Source organism: Gymnoscopelus microlampas, assembly GCF_963454915.1.
Source record: "Gymnoscopelus microlampas genome assembly, chromosome: 24".
Classification (NCBI taxonomy): domain Eukaryota; kingdom Metazoa; phylum Chordata; class Actinopteri; order Myctophiformes; family Myctophidae; genus Gymnoscopelus; species Gymnoscopelus microlampas.
In genome coordinates, this window is record NC_139961.1 from 3,684,874 (window position 1) to 3,699,421 (window position 14,548).

The following is a 14,548-nucleotide window of genomic DNA, read 5'->3' on the forward strand; positions in this document are numbered from 1 at the left end:
TGTTGTGTTAGTTAACAGATGAGCACTCCTTCTAATGGCATAGATGGCATTACTCATTCTCACCACTGTACTATTCATCTGGGTGGACCATGACAGTGTTTCGTCAATAGTGATACCCATCAGTTTGACTTCTTTAACCTGCTCAATAGCAGCACCCTGCAAAGAGAGGCTTCATTTCAGTTCTGTCCTGAGAGCATATTTAGAGCCTATTACCATGCATTTAGTTTTTAAAACATGTCCTGTCTCACAATGATGATGTCATGTCACACATTGTCCCTCATGTCTGTCTGTCTTTCTTTCTTTCTTTCTTGGTTTCTTCCTCCACTCCTCTCTCTCTCTCGCTCTCCCTCCCTCCCCCCGTCCTCAGCGACCTCCGACCCGTTTTCCCAGAAGCCCCAGCTCTTCACCACGTTGCTGTATTCTCTGGTTCCCATCATGGGTCTGGCTGCCGTTCTGCTCTTCTCCTTCTGGATGTGGAGGCATCACAAGCTGGCCTACCCGGCAGCCCTGGTCCCCACGCACGTAAGTACCTCCTCCACGAACCAGGCAAAAAAAGAACGACCTCTTACACCTCCAGAATTATACCCCTGAAATCATACACGCACGTAAGTACCTCCTCCACGAACCAGGCAAAAAAAAAAACTACCTCTAACCTCCAGAATTATACCCCTGAAATCATACACGCACGTAAGTACCTCCGGTGAAACATAAACCAGGCAAAAACTACCCTTTACACCTCACCAACACAAACCAGGAAAAAACTACCCCTGACACCTCAAACACCCAAAATGATACCCCTGAAATCAATGGTTGATGACTCCTAGAAGAGACTCAGCATCAACCAAACTCTATCTCACACTCGTTTTGATCCCTTACATTACATTACTAGTAAGTGTGTGTGTGTGTGTGTGTGTGTGTGTGTGTGTGTGTGTGTGTGTGTGTGTGTGTGTGTGTGTGTGTGTGTGTGTGTGTGTGTGTGTGTGTGTGTGTGCATGTGTGTGCGCGTGTGTGTGGCCAATATAGCACAGAATCTTCAATTGCAAAAGGATTTAGGATTTAGGTGTTCAAGGAGTTAAAACTACAGTATGTTGCTCACTTGTATTTTATGGTTATCAAAGCTTCGACTTATTGGTTGAGGACAGGAATTGTTTTAGGCTATGTTTGAGTTTGGGTTTGGGTGCCGTTTTCTTAGTCGAATCATGAAAAACAATGGGGAAAAACGTTTTTTTTATTATTCGACTGAGAGATTGGTCTAAAATAGGATATTGCCAAAAATAGGATATACATCATGATTTATTGGGAGAAATCAAGCAAGTATATGTTAAATCAGACATTAAGCACCCCTACAGCCCAAATGGAATGTTCCTCTATTGCATAACATCTTTTTTGCATGATTCGACTGAGATATTGGCACTCCAATCAGACTGATTCCACTGCCGATCTCAGTCGAATCATGCAATCGACTATTAGTCGACTATAGGCAACATTTGGCCAATCGGTTTCGACTATAGAAATCCTTTGTCAGGGACAGTTCTAGTACGTACACACAGATGTTATACTAAAGGGCAGTGTTGGGAAAGTTCACTTAAAATATGAACTAGTTCAAAGTTCAGTTCACAAATTTTAAAATGAACTAGTTCAAAGTTCAGTTCATAATTCAAAATTTTGAACTAAAGTTCATGGTTCAAAAAATGAACTAGTTCAGTTCTTTTTCGTTCTTTTTTTTCAATATATATTGTCAGGCGATTAAAAATTTTAATCGCGATTAATCGCATGATTTGTGTAGTTAATCGCGCGATTAATCGCTTATTAATCGCATATTTTTATTGTCTCAAACTTGAATGATTAACTGAAAAGCAGTGCATTGTATTGTATTGTATATGGAGCAGGATGCATCCGAATCTATTATTTATTATTATTACTATACTTTTATTTTTTATCCAATACATTATGAAACCAATGTTATTTATTTAATTTTCTTATACATTACTAGAGTTTCGGGGGGCTACGCCCCCCTCAACCCCAGCCGCGCACGGGGCCCAGCGTGGCCGTGTGTATATTGGGGGACCCAAATCGCCGGAGTGAAACTGGGGAAAAGTTTTTTTGAAAAAGGAAAAAATTTGAAGAAATAATATTTGTTATGTTTCAGGGGGTCCACAGGGGGTCCGCGGACCCCCTGATGGTCCACTGACCCCCTGTGGAGTGTTGGGACGCGCGGGGACACCCCTGGAACATTGCGGACCATTTCGGTGTTTTTTTTTTTTTCATGAAGGTGGTTGCTTGTTTCTGGCGCAGGCTGTGCAAACCTGGCAACCCAGCGCATGCTGCCGCACGTTTAAGTGGCGTAGCGTCATGAGGGTCAGTGGGGCCGTGGCTCGGTCAGTGAAGACCCTGTAGTGCGGATGATATGTGGCATAGAGGGGCAGATTGTAAATCCACAGAGGAAACATCCGTGGGCTACCATTGGTTCAGCGATGTGTGCGGTCGCCCTGCGGACCCTCCTCCTCCACCAATGTGCAGTATTGAGAGCCCTGACGTCACAACAATTGGAGCGATGGGCACTGCACTGTGGTTGGTTAGGGTACAGCTAGGGCCCAGGTAGAACCCAGTTAAAGCCTGCATGGGCAAACCCAGTTAGGACCCGCCTTGGTCCCACATAAACATGGCTAGTTGGGGCCCACCTAAGGGCCAGGTAGAAGCTACTTATAGCCTGCATGGGCATCGCAGTTGGGACTGAAGTGGATGCCGCTGACATTGCTGACATGGGGTCCATATGGTTTAGCCCACCTTGAAACCATATGGGAACTACGCTGGCATGCTGGCTGTAATGCAAACGCTGCATCATACCTGCAGTGTGTAGTTTGATGTTGTGTGTGTAGCAGATATACCTGCAGTGTGTAGATCAATGTCCATAGGAAAGTCAATGCCCAGCAGTGTTTTTTTTCCCCAGCAGAGTTTCTAGTGTCTCTGTGTCTCTCTGGAAGAGGTTGCACATGAACTCTGCAGCCGCACTGAGGCGCTCCAAGCCAAACACTCTGACATTAAGCTGCTTCACACAACAAACATCAGCACCACGCTGCAGTTTGTCCAAAAGACACAATATCTCCTCTCCCACCGACGTCATGTGTTCATTTATCGACAGCCGTACAGACTCCTTTTGACACATTTTACGTCGTTTATCCAGCTCTCACTGACTCTCCACATCGGGCTGTTATTTTCCTGCGATCAAGTCAACGATGTGAGAGATTAGCTATCACAGACGGACGGACAGGGGGTGAAACATAGTCTTGCGCCATGCCTTTCGGCCTGGCGGAGACAATAAAAAACCGAAAGTAAAGGAAATGGCCATTTCTGCAACAGAAGTAGTCAATAAACTATGCTATGAAAACATGGGCCACATTGGCAAAGAATGTAAGAAAGAGGCAATCATGTAGGAAATAGCTGATCTCCAAGCTTACAAAGCCTGTCAACGTGAGGCGTTTCGAGCTTGTAGATCGGCTATTTTCACAATATTTACTTGTGGAACGGAGTCAAACAGAATGGGGGGGGCCCAGATCAAGTACGTGTATTTGGGGGGGGGGGGGCGGCGTGAAAGGGTTGATAGACACTGCTCTAATCGGAGCGAAATTATCTGAAATTACTACATGACCATAATGCAGCCTAACATGCCTTGCACGGGGCGGTCCTGCCATTACGTTAGTTACTGTAGTTGCTGTGGAGCTAAATAGTTCTCCAGAAGACACACACAAACATACACCATCTACAATGGACGAACTGAGCAGCAATATAGACATTCACCACACGAACGTGCATTGTTGACAAAGTGATTGCACAGCCGCTGCAGGCATGACAACCAGGTTAGCGTTAGCGACATGGCAGCTATCACAGCGCCCTGTCCGTCGTGCTGCAACTGCCTGTGATGGCTACAGCAGTAACAGCAAGCTGTCTGCGATGCCATTGTCTGGAGACTGCTGTTAGCGTGACACGACCAATGAGAGTGAGCGCTGTAGTTGTTGCTAAGATACGGTGGCGTCTCTGGCCCATAGCTTGTAGATCTCTCACACATGATTGGCGTAGGCTGCGTTGCCAGGTCTGACTTTGTGTCTAAGCAATGCGCGGCTTATTTTTGCGCGCCTTTGGGCTCGTTTGCATTGTGCGCACGGCAGCGCTTGTTTAGCGTACGTCAGCGCGACGTGGCAACGGACGTGGCAACGTGAAAGGTGATTGGCTGGTGAAAAGAAACACCCGACGTTACACCAGAAATGGTGCCTGGAGAAAATGGTGACCAAAAAAAAAGTTTTGAAAAAAAGGAAAAAAAACCCGCAGCGGCTGGCTGCTGTTGTGGTGATGAGGGCGTGCGCACGGTAAACGGTACGAAGCGGGCTCCCCTTCCGTTTTGTCCGACATTTGGTGAGTAGAATTAATTATGTTGCGCGGTGGAAACGGTGTAGTGAGCAGTGAGATGTCCCCTACGCGAGGCGTAAATTCAGCGCGGCCGGCGTGGCGAGTCAGTAGGCGACATGTGGTCTGGCGGTGCGTTGTTTAGTCGATAACAGAGCGGTGGGGTGTCACCACCGAGGGTGCGGAAGTTGCTCGCCATTTATATAGTTAGATATCCTCTCTGGTGTACATACACAAAGCACCCTATATTTATTATTTCCAGTGGTGTAAAGTAACTAAGTACATTTATTCAAGTACTGTACTTAAGTACAATTTTGAGGTACTTTTACTTTACTAGAGTATTAGCAGTTTTCAGTACTTACTTACTTCTACTCTACATCTCAGAGGCAAATATTGTACTTATTTTTAATTATTTGAAAACTGAAGTTACTAGTTACTATGTAGATTTTGCAAATACATGAATCACTTCAGCCCAATTTAAGTTTTGGCTATTGGAAAATAGCCGATCTACAAGCTCACAACCTATACCTCTATGCTCACAACAGGTCACGGTGCGACACAGTGAGCTTGTAGATCTGCTATTTTCTAAAGATTTTCATTCATCTTGGTGGGAGGCCTACTTTTCTTGGACGCTTTTTTTCTCTCTGCCAAAAATAGCAGATCTACAAGCTCACAACGCGTCGCGCTGCAACACGTTGTGAGCTTGTAGATCGGCTATTTTTGGCTTATGTTCCCCCCATCTGGGGTTCATGTGGTTAATACTAATGTAATGCATAATAATGTAATGGTGTTTTAATTTTTCATTCATCTTGGCGGGGGGGCTGGGGGCTTGTCAAAGTGAGTGTATGACACTGTTAACATCAAAAGCCAGGTGCAAAAGTCCACTTTTAATGCCAAAATAAAGTCGGGTCGGACGTCCAGACTACAATACGTTCATTCAGAGGTTCGGGGGCCGGGGCTACCGTCCTAAAGTCGGCTGTAGGCTACGGTGCACGACGCATCAGCCACGGTCCGGACATGTTGTTGTAACATCCCAAACTCATTTCGCCGTTCCGCGGTGTTTACTTTATTAATTCAGCCCAGCTTCAAGTTAATTTTGTCGGCAGTGAAGCCAAGGAAACAACACCGATACTTTGGAAGAGACACAAGTCAACTTCCAAATGCTTGTGGCCGGGAAATGAGCTTCGCAGAGCGGATAAAGTGTCAGCTCTTCGCCCTGGCCGAGTGGCCGTAACTGTCTGTACTGTTCACTAGCTGTCGCTGCAATGAGACTGTTCACTCGGAGTCGGTCTCCGCGCTGCGCACATGAATGTGAGACGCCGCCTTGCTTTTCTCTTTTTTTGGCTGATGGTGCGTTCAAGACGCCTCGGAAACACAGAATAGGATGAAATACAACATGACAAACCGATGTAACCATGGAATTTTGGGACACTCTTGAACGAAGTTTGAACGAAGAGAGAACGCCGTTCACAAACGCCAGAATGAACGCGTTCACAATAACGTTCATCTAGCGGATATACAGTACGTTCAGTTCACGTTCGCCCAAAATACGAACGAGTTCATGAACGATCGTTCATTGAACGCGTTCAGGCACAACACTGCTAAAGGGTTATATCCCTTCCACGAGCATAGTTGTCATTTAGGAGGGGCGGCCATAGCTGAATGGTTAGTGAGACCGCCTAGGGAGTCAGAGGCCCTGGTTGCCCCAGGTTCGATTCCAGGCCAGGTCAGCATATGTGTCGTTGAAATGAAATTTGTCCCTGAGCAAGACTCTTAACCCCTAATTGCTCACAGGTTCTCATTGGAAACAAGACCGCAAGGACTTTCATGAACGACCTGTTAAAAGGAAAGGAATTATTTTATACCTGAATGAGTTCATTAGGTACGCAGAACCTCACACCTGCTCTGAGTCACTGCGTAGTGCGTACGGGACATGAAAGCATGTGTGGCTGTTAATACAATGCCTCACTTACTACTGCTACTGGTGCTCCGGCATCTGCCATCAGACCTCTGGAGCTTGTTCAGCTCCCCGTAGCGTCTCGCATCCAGTTTAAAACTCTGGTGCTAGCCTATAGGGCAGTGAAAGGAACAGCTCCTCCTTACCTCCGGGTTATGGTCGAGGCTTACACCCCTGCCCGCCCGACCACTTCGGTCTGCCGCCTCGGGGCGACTGGTTGCCTCGTCGCTCAGTGGTCCTTCTGTCCGATCTACACGGTCACAGTTTTTTTCTGTTCTGGCCCCACAGTGGTGGAATGAACTCCCCACTGATGTCAGGACAGCAGAGTCACTGCCCATCTTTCACCGTAAGCTCAAAACCCACCTCTTCAGGAAACACTACCCTTCCTCTTTGCCTTGCCTACTTGTTGTTAACTAGTTGTACAAGCTCTTGATTTATTGTTTTATTGGATCTTGTTTAGTCGATACACTTATTTGTTTTATCTCTTGCTCATTTGATTTTCCTATTTTGTCTCATCTGTTTAAGAAAGTAGGTATAGCTGATATATTGCACTTTTACTTTAGCGCTAGGTATACTCTTAGTTGCTTGTTTTAGAAGAGAATGCACTTCAGACTTCTGGTGATTAGTAGTTTCGTTCCCTACCTATGTTGAATGCACTCATTGTAAGTCGCTTTGGATAAAAGCATCTGCTAAATGACTGTAATGTAATGTACTGCTACTTCAAGTAAACTCGGTCTGTGGCCCACAAATGGGTCTGCGACCCACTGTTTGGGAAACCCTGCTGTAGTGTGTTATTATTTGACATCCAGGCTACTCTCTGCGTCCCTGTGGAGTTAACCCCTCCCTCCCTGTGCGCACCACTTCTTTCTACTTCTACTCCTCAACATCTCTGAGGCAAATGCAGTACGTTTTACTCCACTACATTATTTGGAAACATTAGTTACTTGGCGTATTTAGATTATTATTACAAGATTTTTAAGTTTTTGTCACATTCCTGAGCCAATAATTTGATGACCGGCGGAAAGATGCTAATGTCTCCGGTAGGAGACTCAAAGGAGACTCTTTATGTCTCCTACCGGAGAGACCGCCGATCATCAAATTATTGTCTCAGGAATGCGACAAAAACAAAAAAATATATCCATGAATTCAAGGCTTCATGGGGTGTGTAATTCATAGAAAATAAGTAATTTATTGGGAGAACTACTCCTTTAAAGCTTTTAGATCCGCTATTTTCGAAAAGATTTCGATCATTTTGAAATAGTTTGGAAATAAATTGTGAAATGGGACATTCTGCATGATGGATACTTCAACTTTTGCGACTTTCAAAACGTTTCACTCCAGTAAATTGTTGACTTGACTTTTACTTGTAGGACTAACCCTTAGTTTGACTTGTAGGCCTACATCTTTCTCTACATAGTATCTCAGCCCTCTTTCCACACTGCAGAGCAGTAGTGGAGCAGTAGTGTGTGTTAGTGTGTGACGTCCCAGTAGGACAGACCCCAGACTCCCTGTGCTGCTGTGTGCAGGAACGACCGTGACCTTTCTGACCCCTCCACTAGCAGAGGGCACAGAGCTACGGTGAGCCAGAACGGACACACAGAGCAGAGAGTTAATGTGGTGGAGGAACAGGAAGGACTGGATGGAATGTTTCATCTGTCCTGGGAAATAATGAAGGGCAAATACAACCCTCTCCTTTTTGTATTCTCTCTCTCTCTCTCTCTCTCTCTCTCTCTCTCTCTCTCTCTCTCTCTCTCCTCTCTTTTCTCCCTCCCCCTCTTTCTTTATTTCTTTCTTCTCTCTCTCCTCTCTTTTCTCCCTCCCCCTCTTTCTTCATTTCTTTCTTTCTTTTCTCCCTTTCTCACTGTTTATCTACATTATTTTCTCTCTCTCATTCTCTCTCCCTCTCGCCATACAGTATATCTCTTTATCTCTGTCTCTCTCTCATACAGTATGTCTCTCTCTCTCAGTCAGACTGGGTCAAATCATATATTGGTAAGTAAATAATTCCTCATAAAGATGCAGTGACCTACATGCAGCTACTCTGTGCTGGGAGCTGTGAATAATATACACAAACATGTGGCGAGTACAGGCCAACATTCGGCGAAAATTGCCGTTCTACAAGCTGAGGACGCGCCACATTGTGACAAATGTTTCGACACGTTGTGAGCTTGTAGATAGGTTATTTTCGGCAAAGATTTGGTGTAGAGGGAAAAAAGGGGATGGGACAAGTACAGATCCATGGGGTCTCTTTATTGGAATTTATCCCCTGAGCAAGCAGGCAGGCTCTATTGGCTCAATGGTAAACATTTCAGCACTTGTGCAGGAAACCGGGTTCAAATCCGGGGTAGAAGAGGAAAGTTACATACAGTAATGCAGCTTTAAGCCCTGTATACTTAACACACAACACAATGTGTACACACACACACACACACACACACACACACACACACACACACACACACACACACACACACACACACACACACACACACACACACACACACACACACACACACATGGAGTCAACTGTATGGAACATGAACTCTACTGAATTATTAATAAGACCTTATATAGATTAACAACACATATTTGTGTGTGTTGTGTGTGTGTGTGTGTGTGTGTGTGTGTGTGTGTGTGTGTGTGTGTGTGTGTGTGTGTGTGTGTGTGTGTGTGTGTGTGTGTGTGTGTGTGTGTGTGTGTGTGTGTGTGTGTGTGTGTGTGTGTTAGTAAAAGAGGTAAAACAGTTTCTAATGTCAGAGAGAGAGAGTGAGAGAGAGAGAGAGAGAGAGAGAGAGAGAGAGAGAGAGAGAGAGAGAGAGAGAGAGAGAGAGAGAGAGAGAGAGAGAGAGAGAGAGAGAGAGAGAGAGAGAGAGAGAGAGAGAGAGAGAGAGAGAGAGAGAGAATAAAAGGGGAGGAGAGTGCAGATTATTTCATCAATGGCCTATGTTCCTCAGGGAATTTAAAGGCCTAAGTAAGTAAGAGTTAAGATTAGACCTTTATTGATCCTGTGAGGGAAATGCAGTCGGCAAGTGCAGTACAGCAGTTAAGACACAGTTTTACAGAGCAAGAAAAAAGTATTATAGATATAGCAGAGTGAAAAGACCTCACGGACCACCATGGAAACATTGTGTTCTCCTTGTAGCATTAACCTTTGACTGAACTACCTGTTCTGTTGACACGCTTATTAATAAAGTATTCAATCAATCAAAACACTCAAACAAACACCATCAGTAATGAACAATGGTATGTCCAACAATGTAAACCCTCAACAACGCTAGCATTATGCAGGACACAATAAGCAAGGGATAATGCATGGGGAGGTAGTCATTATTGAAATTTAAAGCCCGACAGGGAGTGGTTAATCGCCCTGAAGGGCTTTAAATTTCAATAATGACTGCCTCCCCATGCATTATCCCGCTTATTACACGGCTACTTAATAAATACATAAATACATTTACCCAAAAGTAACAACAAAACGAAGTATTTCCTTGCTTACGGCAATGAAAGTATTCCATAAGTATTGGGCTGGGCGGACAAGTTCGCCTCGCAAAAACAAATGACGAAATGGAAAAAAACTCGCCCCAAAACACACTCGCCCCCCATTCTATTTACTGCCGATTTGCCTGTAATACCGCCGGATTTGCCCCGGGGCGACTATGTTTTGGGGCGAGCGTTTTGGTATTCCCCCGTTGTTGTGCCACGATAAACAAGGAAGCGCAGTGGATCAAATAGAATGACTTTTCGGTTATTGCATCGTCTATTTCTCACTTCAAATGTTTTCAAAAACATTCTTGAGAGCAACGTTTAGTTGTAAATGACATTGGTTGTTTGTTTACATGGCTGTCAATGTTGGATAAAGCATAAAATCAAGCAGCGCAGGTTGATATGAGCAGGTGTTCTGAGTCTCTGATTACACAGTTTCCTCGTCGGTCTCACCGGTCATTATCATCGGTCATTATCCAGAAATAATGACCGATGACTGACCAATCAGAATCGAGCATTCAACCAAGCCGTGTAATAAATAAGACTAACTATGACACATAGTGTCCTTATTGTAATGAACTGAGGAGAGAGAGACAGACAGACAGACAGTTACTTACAGACAGACAGACAGACCATTTGATGCAGTGGTGTGTTCTACCGTGTTACGCTGTATACACCGCATACAGTGCAGATCTTTTCGGTGGGAAAAGCTTATACAGTCTACTAACCATTTCATCCATTGAAAACGCGATAGCGCATACCCACGACCACGCGCATGTCGTGCAGGGAATGATTATCGTATACCCTCCGAAAAAAACCTAGAACACACCACTGCTTTGATGTGAATCATGGTTGTTCCTGTTACAGTATTTACCATCAGGGTTCTATTCCTCACACTGACGTGTGACTCGCACGCACACACACACACACGCACACACACATGCACACGCACCCACCCACACACACACACACACACACACACACACACACACACACACATGCACCCGCACACACACACGCACACGCACACACTGGAAAGTCTGATTTGTAATTTACTTGTGTGTATGTTTGCAGCTCAATGTAGCCTCACACTTTGTTTGTTTGTTTGTCTTTTGTATGTTTTATACTGTGTATAGTATTGTGTAAAATAAATAAGCTGTGAAGTTAGATTCACGGTGCTTTGAAGGAGCTCAACAGGGAAGCAACACAACATCAACTGTAAACTAGACAGGCATTGTCTTGTCGTCATGGGAACCTAGAGTTGTACCTGCTGCCTGTAGACGAGTGTAAACCACGTTAACATGTTGTCTCTCCTCTCCTCTCCTCTCCTCTCCTCTCCTCTCCTCTCCTCTCCTCTCCTCTCCTCTCCTCTCTAGCATGCCTTTCACATAATGGTTGAGGTAAGACCAGCTTTCTCTATCAGTCCTCCATCTCCCATCCCACACAGCTGTGGTTCTCAGACATCTCTCATGTCAAGGACCCCCACGTTGATATGTATTTGGCTGTGGACCCCCATCTGAAAAGTTTTTTGTGGCAGGGACCCCCATAAGAGAACATTAGGCATAATGTTTTGAGAATGGCCGATCTAGATCTGCTATTTTTCAAATTGTCGACAAATTAAAGCGTTTAAACTGTTCCTTGTGTTGCTTGGGACCCCCTACAGTGTAGATTGGGGTTCAGAGATCAAAGTTTGTATCAAATGGGTGGTCCGTTGCCTAAAGGGGGGTCCATGAAATTCAAAAGGTTTAGTACTGGTTTCGTCTGGGTTTTTGTTGTTGCTGTTGCATGAATGAATGTGTGTCTTTCTCATTTGTAAATGCATTGTGCATGATGGTACTTACTGTCTGTGTGTCTGCCTGTCTGCCTCTGTCTTTCTTTGTCTCTGTCTGTCTGTCTCTCTCTCTCTCTCTCTCTCTCTCTCTCTCTCTCTCTCTCTCTCTCTCTCTCTCTTTGTGTCTCTTTCTGTCTGTCTGCTTCTCTCTCTGTCTGTCTCTCTCTCTCTCTCTCTTTGTGTCTCTTTCTGTCTGTCTGCTTCTCTCTCTCTGTGTCTCTCTCTCTCTCTCTTCTCTCTCTCTGTGTGTCTCTCGCTCTCTCTGTCTCTCTCTCTCTCTTCTCTCTCTCTGTGTGTCTCTCGCTCTCTCTGTGTCTCTCTTGGTGGGACTCCCCGTGCACGTGGCTGGTGGGTGGGGGGGCATCTCTGAAGTACAAGTACTCGAGTACAAGTTCTGGTCACTGTCCTGAACTGTGTCCAATAATACAAGCTCTCTAAGGTTGGTCACTGTCCTGAACTGTGTCCAATAACACAAGCTCTCTAAGGTTGGTCTCTGTCCTGAAGTGTGTCCAATAACACAAGCTCTCTAAGGTTGGTCTCTGTCCTGAACTGTGTCCAATAACACAAGCTCTCTAAGGTTGGTCTCTGTCCTGAACTGTGTCCAATAATACAAGCTCTCTAAGGTTGGTCACTGTCCCAGCCGGTCCACCCACAGGAAGATCAATAGGCCACATGTTGTTGCTCTTGTCCTTGTAAATAATATTTGTGCTATTGGACAATGAACTGAAGGAACGATTCGATGGTTATCTATTTCCCCCTCTGTGTCTGGGCAGCGCAGGGGTAAAGTTCCTGTGTTTTAATGAGTCTAACGTTCATTAGAAGGACAACATCAGTCACTAGAAGCAGAGACGTGTGTTTTAATGAGTCTAACATTCATTAGAAGGACAATATCAGTCACTAGAAGCAGAGACGTGTGTTTTAATGAGTCTAACATTCATTAGAAGGACAACATCAGTCACTAGAAACAGAGACCTGTGTTTTAATGAGTCTGACATTCATTAGAAGGACAATATCAGTCACCAGAAGCAGAGACGTGTGTTTTAATGAGTCTAACATTCATTAGAAGGACAATATCAGTCACCAGAAGCAGAGACGTGTGTTTTAATGAGTCTAACATTCATTAGAAGAACAATATCAGTCACCAGAAGCAGAGACGTGTGTTTTAATGAGTCTAACATTCATTAGAAGGACAATATCAGTCACCAGAAGCAGAGACGTGTGTTTTAATGAGTCTAACATTCATTAGAAGGACAATATCAGTCACCAGAAGCAGAGACGTGTGTTTTAATGAGTCTAACATTCATTAGAAGGACAATATCAGTCACCAGAAGCAGAGACGTGTGTTTTAATGAGTCTAACATTCATTAGAAGGACAATATCAGTCACCAGAAGCAGAGACGTGTGTTTTAATGAGTCTAACATTCATTAGAAGGACAATATCAGTCACCAGAAGCAGAGACGTGTGTTTTAATGAGTCTAACATTCATTAGAAGGACAATATCAGTCACCAGAAGCAGAGACCTGTGTTTTAATGAGTCTAACATTCATTAGAAGGACAATATCAGTCACCAGAAGCAGAGACCTGTGTTTTAATGAGTCTGACATTCATTAGAAGGACAACATCAGTCACCAGAAGCAGAGACCTGTGTTTTAATGAGTCTAACGTTCATTAGAAGGACAACATCAGTCACCAGAAGCAGAGACCTGTGTTTTAATGAGTCTAACGTTCATTAGAAGGACAACATCAGTCACCAGAAGCAGAGACGTGTGTTTTAATGAGTCTAACGTTCATTAGAAGGACAATATCAGTCACCAGAAGCAGAGACGTGTGTTTTAATGAGTCTGACGTTCATTAGAAGGACAATATCAGTCACCAGAAGCAGAGACGTGTGTTTTAATGAATCTGACGTTCATTAGAAGGACAATATCAGTCACCAGAAGCAGAGACGTGTGTTTTAATGAGTCTAACGTTCATTAGAAGGACAATATCAGTCACCAGAAGCAGAGACGTGTTTTAATGAGTCTAACGTTCATTAGAAGGACAATATCAGTCACCAGAAGCAGAGACGTGTTTTAATGAGTCTAACGTTCATTAAAAGGACAATATCAGTCACTAGAAGCAGAGACGTGTGTTTTAATGAGTCTAACGTTCATTAGAAGGACAATATCAGTCACCAGAAGCAGAGACGTGTGTTTTAATGAGTCTAACGTTCATTAGAAGGACAATATCAGTCACTAGAAGCAGAGACGTGTGTTTTAATGAGTCTAACGTTCATTAGAAGGACAATATCAGTCACCATTAGCAGAGACGTGTGTTTTAATGAGTCTAACGTTCATTAGAAGGACAATATCAGTCACCATTAGCAGAGACGTGTGTTTTAATGAGTCTAACGTTCATTAGAAGGGCAATATCAGTCACCAGAAGCAGAGACGTGTGTTTTAATGAGTCTAACGTTCATTAGAAGGACAATATCAGTCACCAGAAGCAGAGACGTGTGTTTTAATGAGTCTAACGTTCATTAGAAGGACAATATCAGTCACCAGAAGCAGAGACGTGTGTTTTAATGAGTCTAACGTTCATTAGAAGGACAATATCAGTCACCAGAAGCAGAGACGTGTGTTTTAATGAGTCTAACGTTCATTAGAAGGACAATATCAGTCACCAGAAGCAGAGACGTGTGTTTTAATGAGTCTAACGTTCATTAGAAGGACAATATCAGTCACCATTAGCAGAGACGTGTGTTAATGAGTCTAACGTTCATTAGAAGGACAATATCAGTCACCAGAAGCAGAGACCTGTGTTTTAATGAGTCTAACGTTCATTAGAAGGACAATATCAGTCACCAGAAGCAGAGACGTGTGTTTTAATGAGTCTA

At 44.1% G+C, this 14,548-nt stretch overlaps 1 protein-coding gene across 6 annotated transcripts in view; it reads left to right on the forward strand.

The window, feature by feature from the left end:
- The window catches only part of LOC311041153 (activin receptor type-2A-like), a 53,518-nt gene that overhangs the window by 19,839 nt on the left and 19,131 nt on the right, over positions 1-14,548 (forward strand). For 5 of the 6 annotated variants that reach the window (XM_084051669.1, XM_084051670.1, XM_084051671.1 and 2 more), the window contains 2 exons: positions 368-522; positions 11,218-11,241. In XM_084051669.1, coding sequence (XP_083907795.1) covers positions 368-522; positions 11,218-11,241 — 179 coding nt within the window. The remainder of the gene's footprint in view (positions 1-367; positions 523-11,217; positions 11,242-14,548) is intronic. The other variant, XM_084051672.1, reaches the window with a different exon arrangement.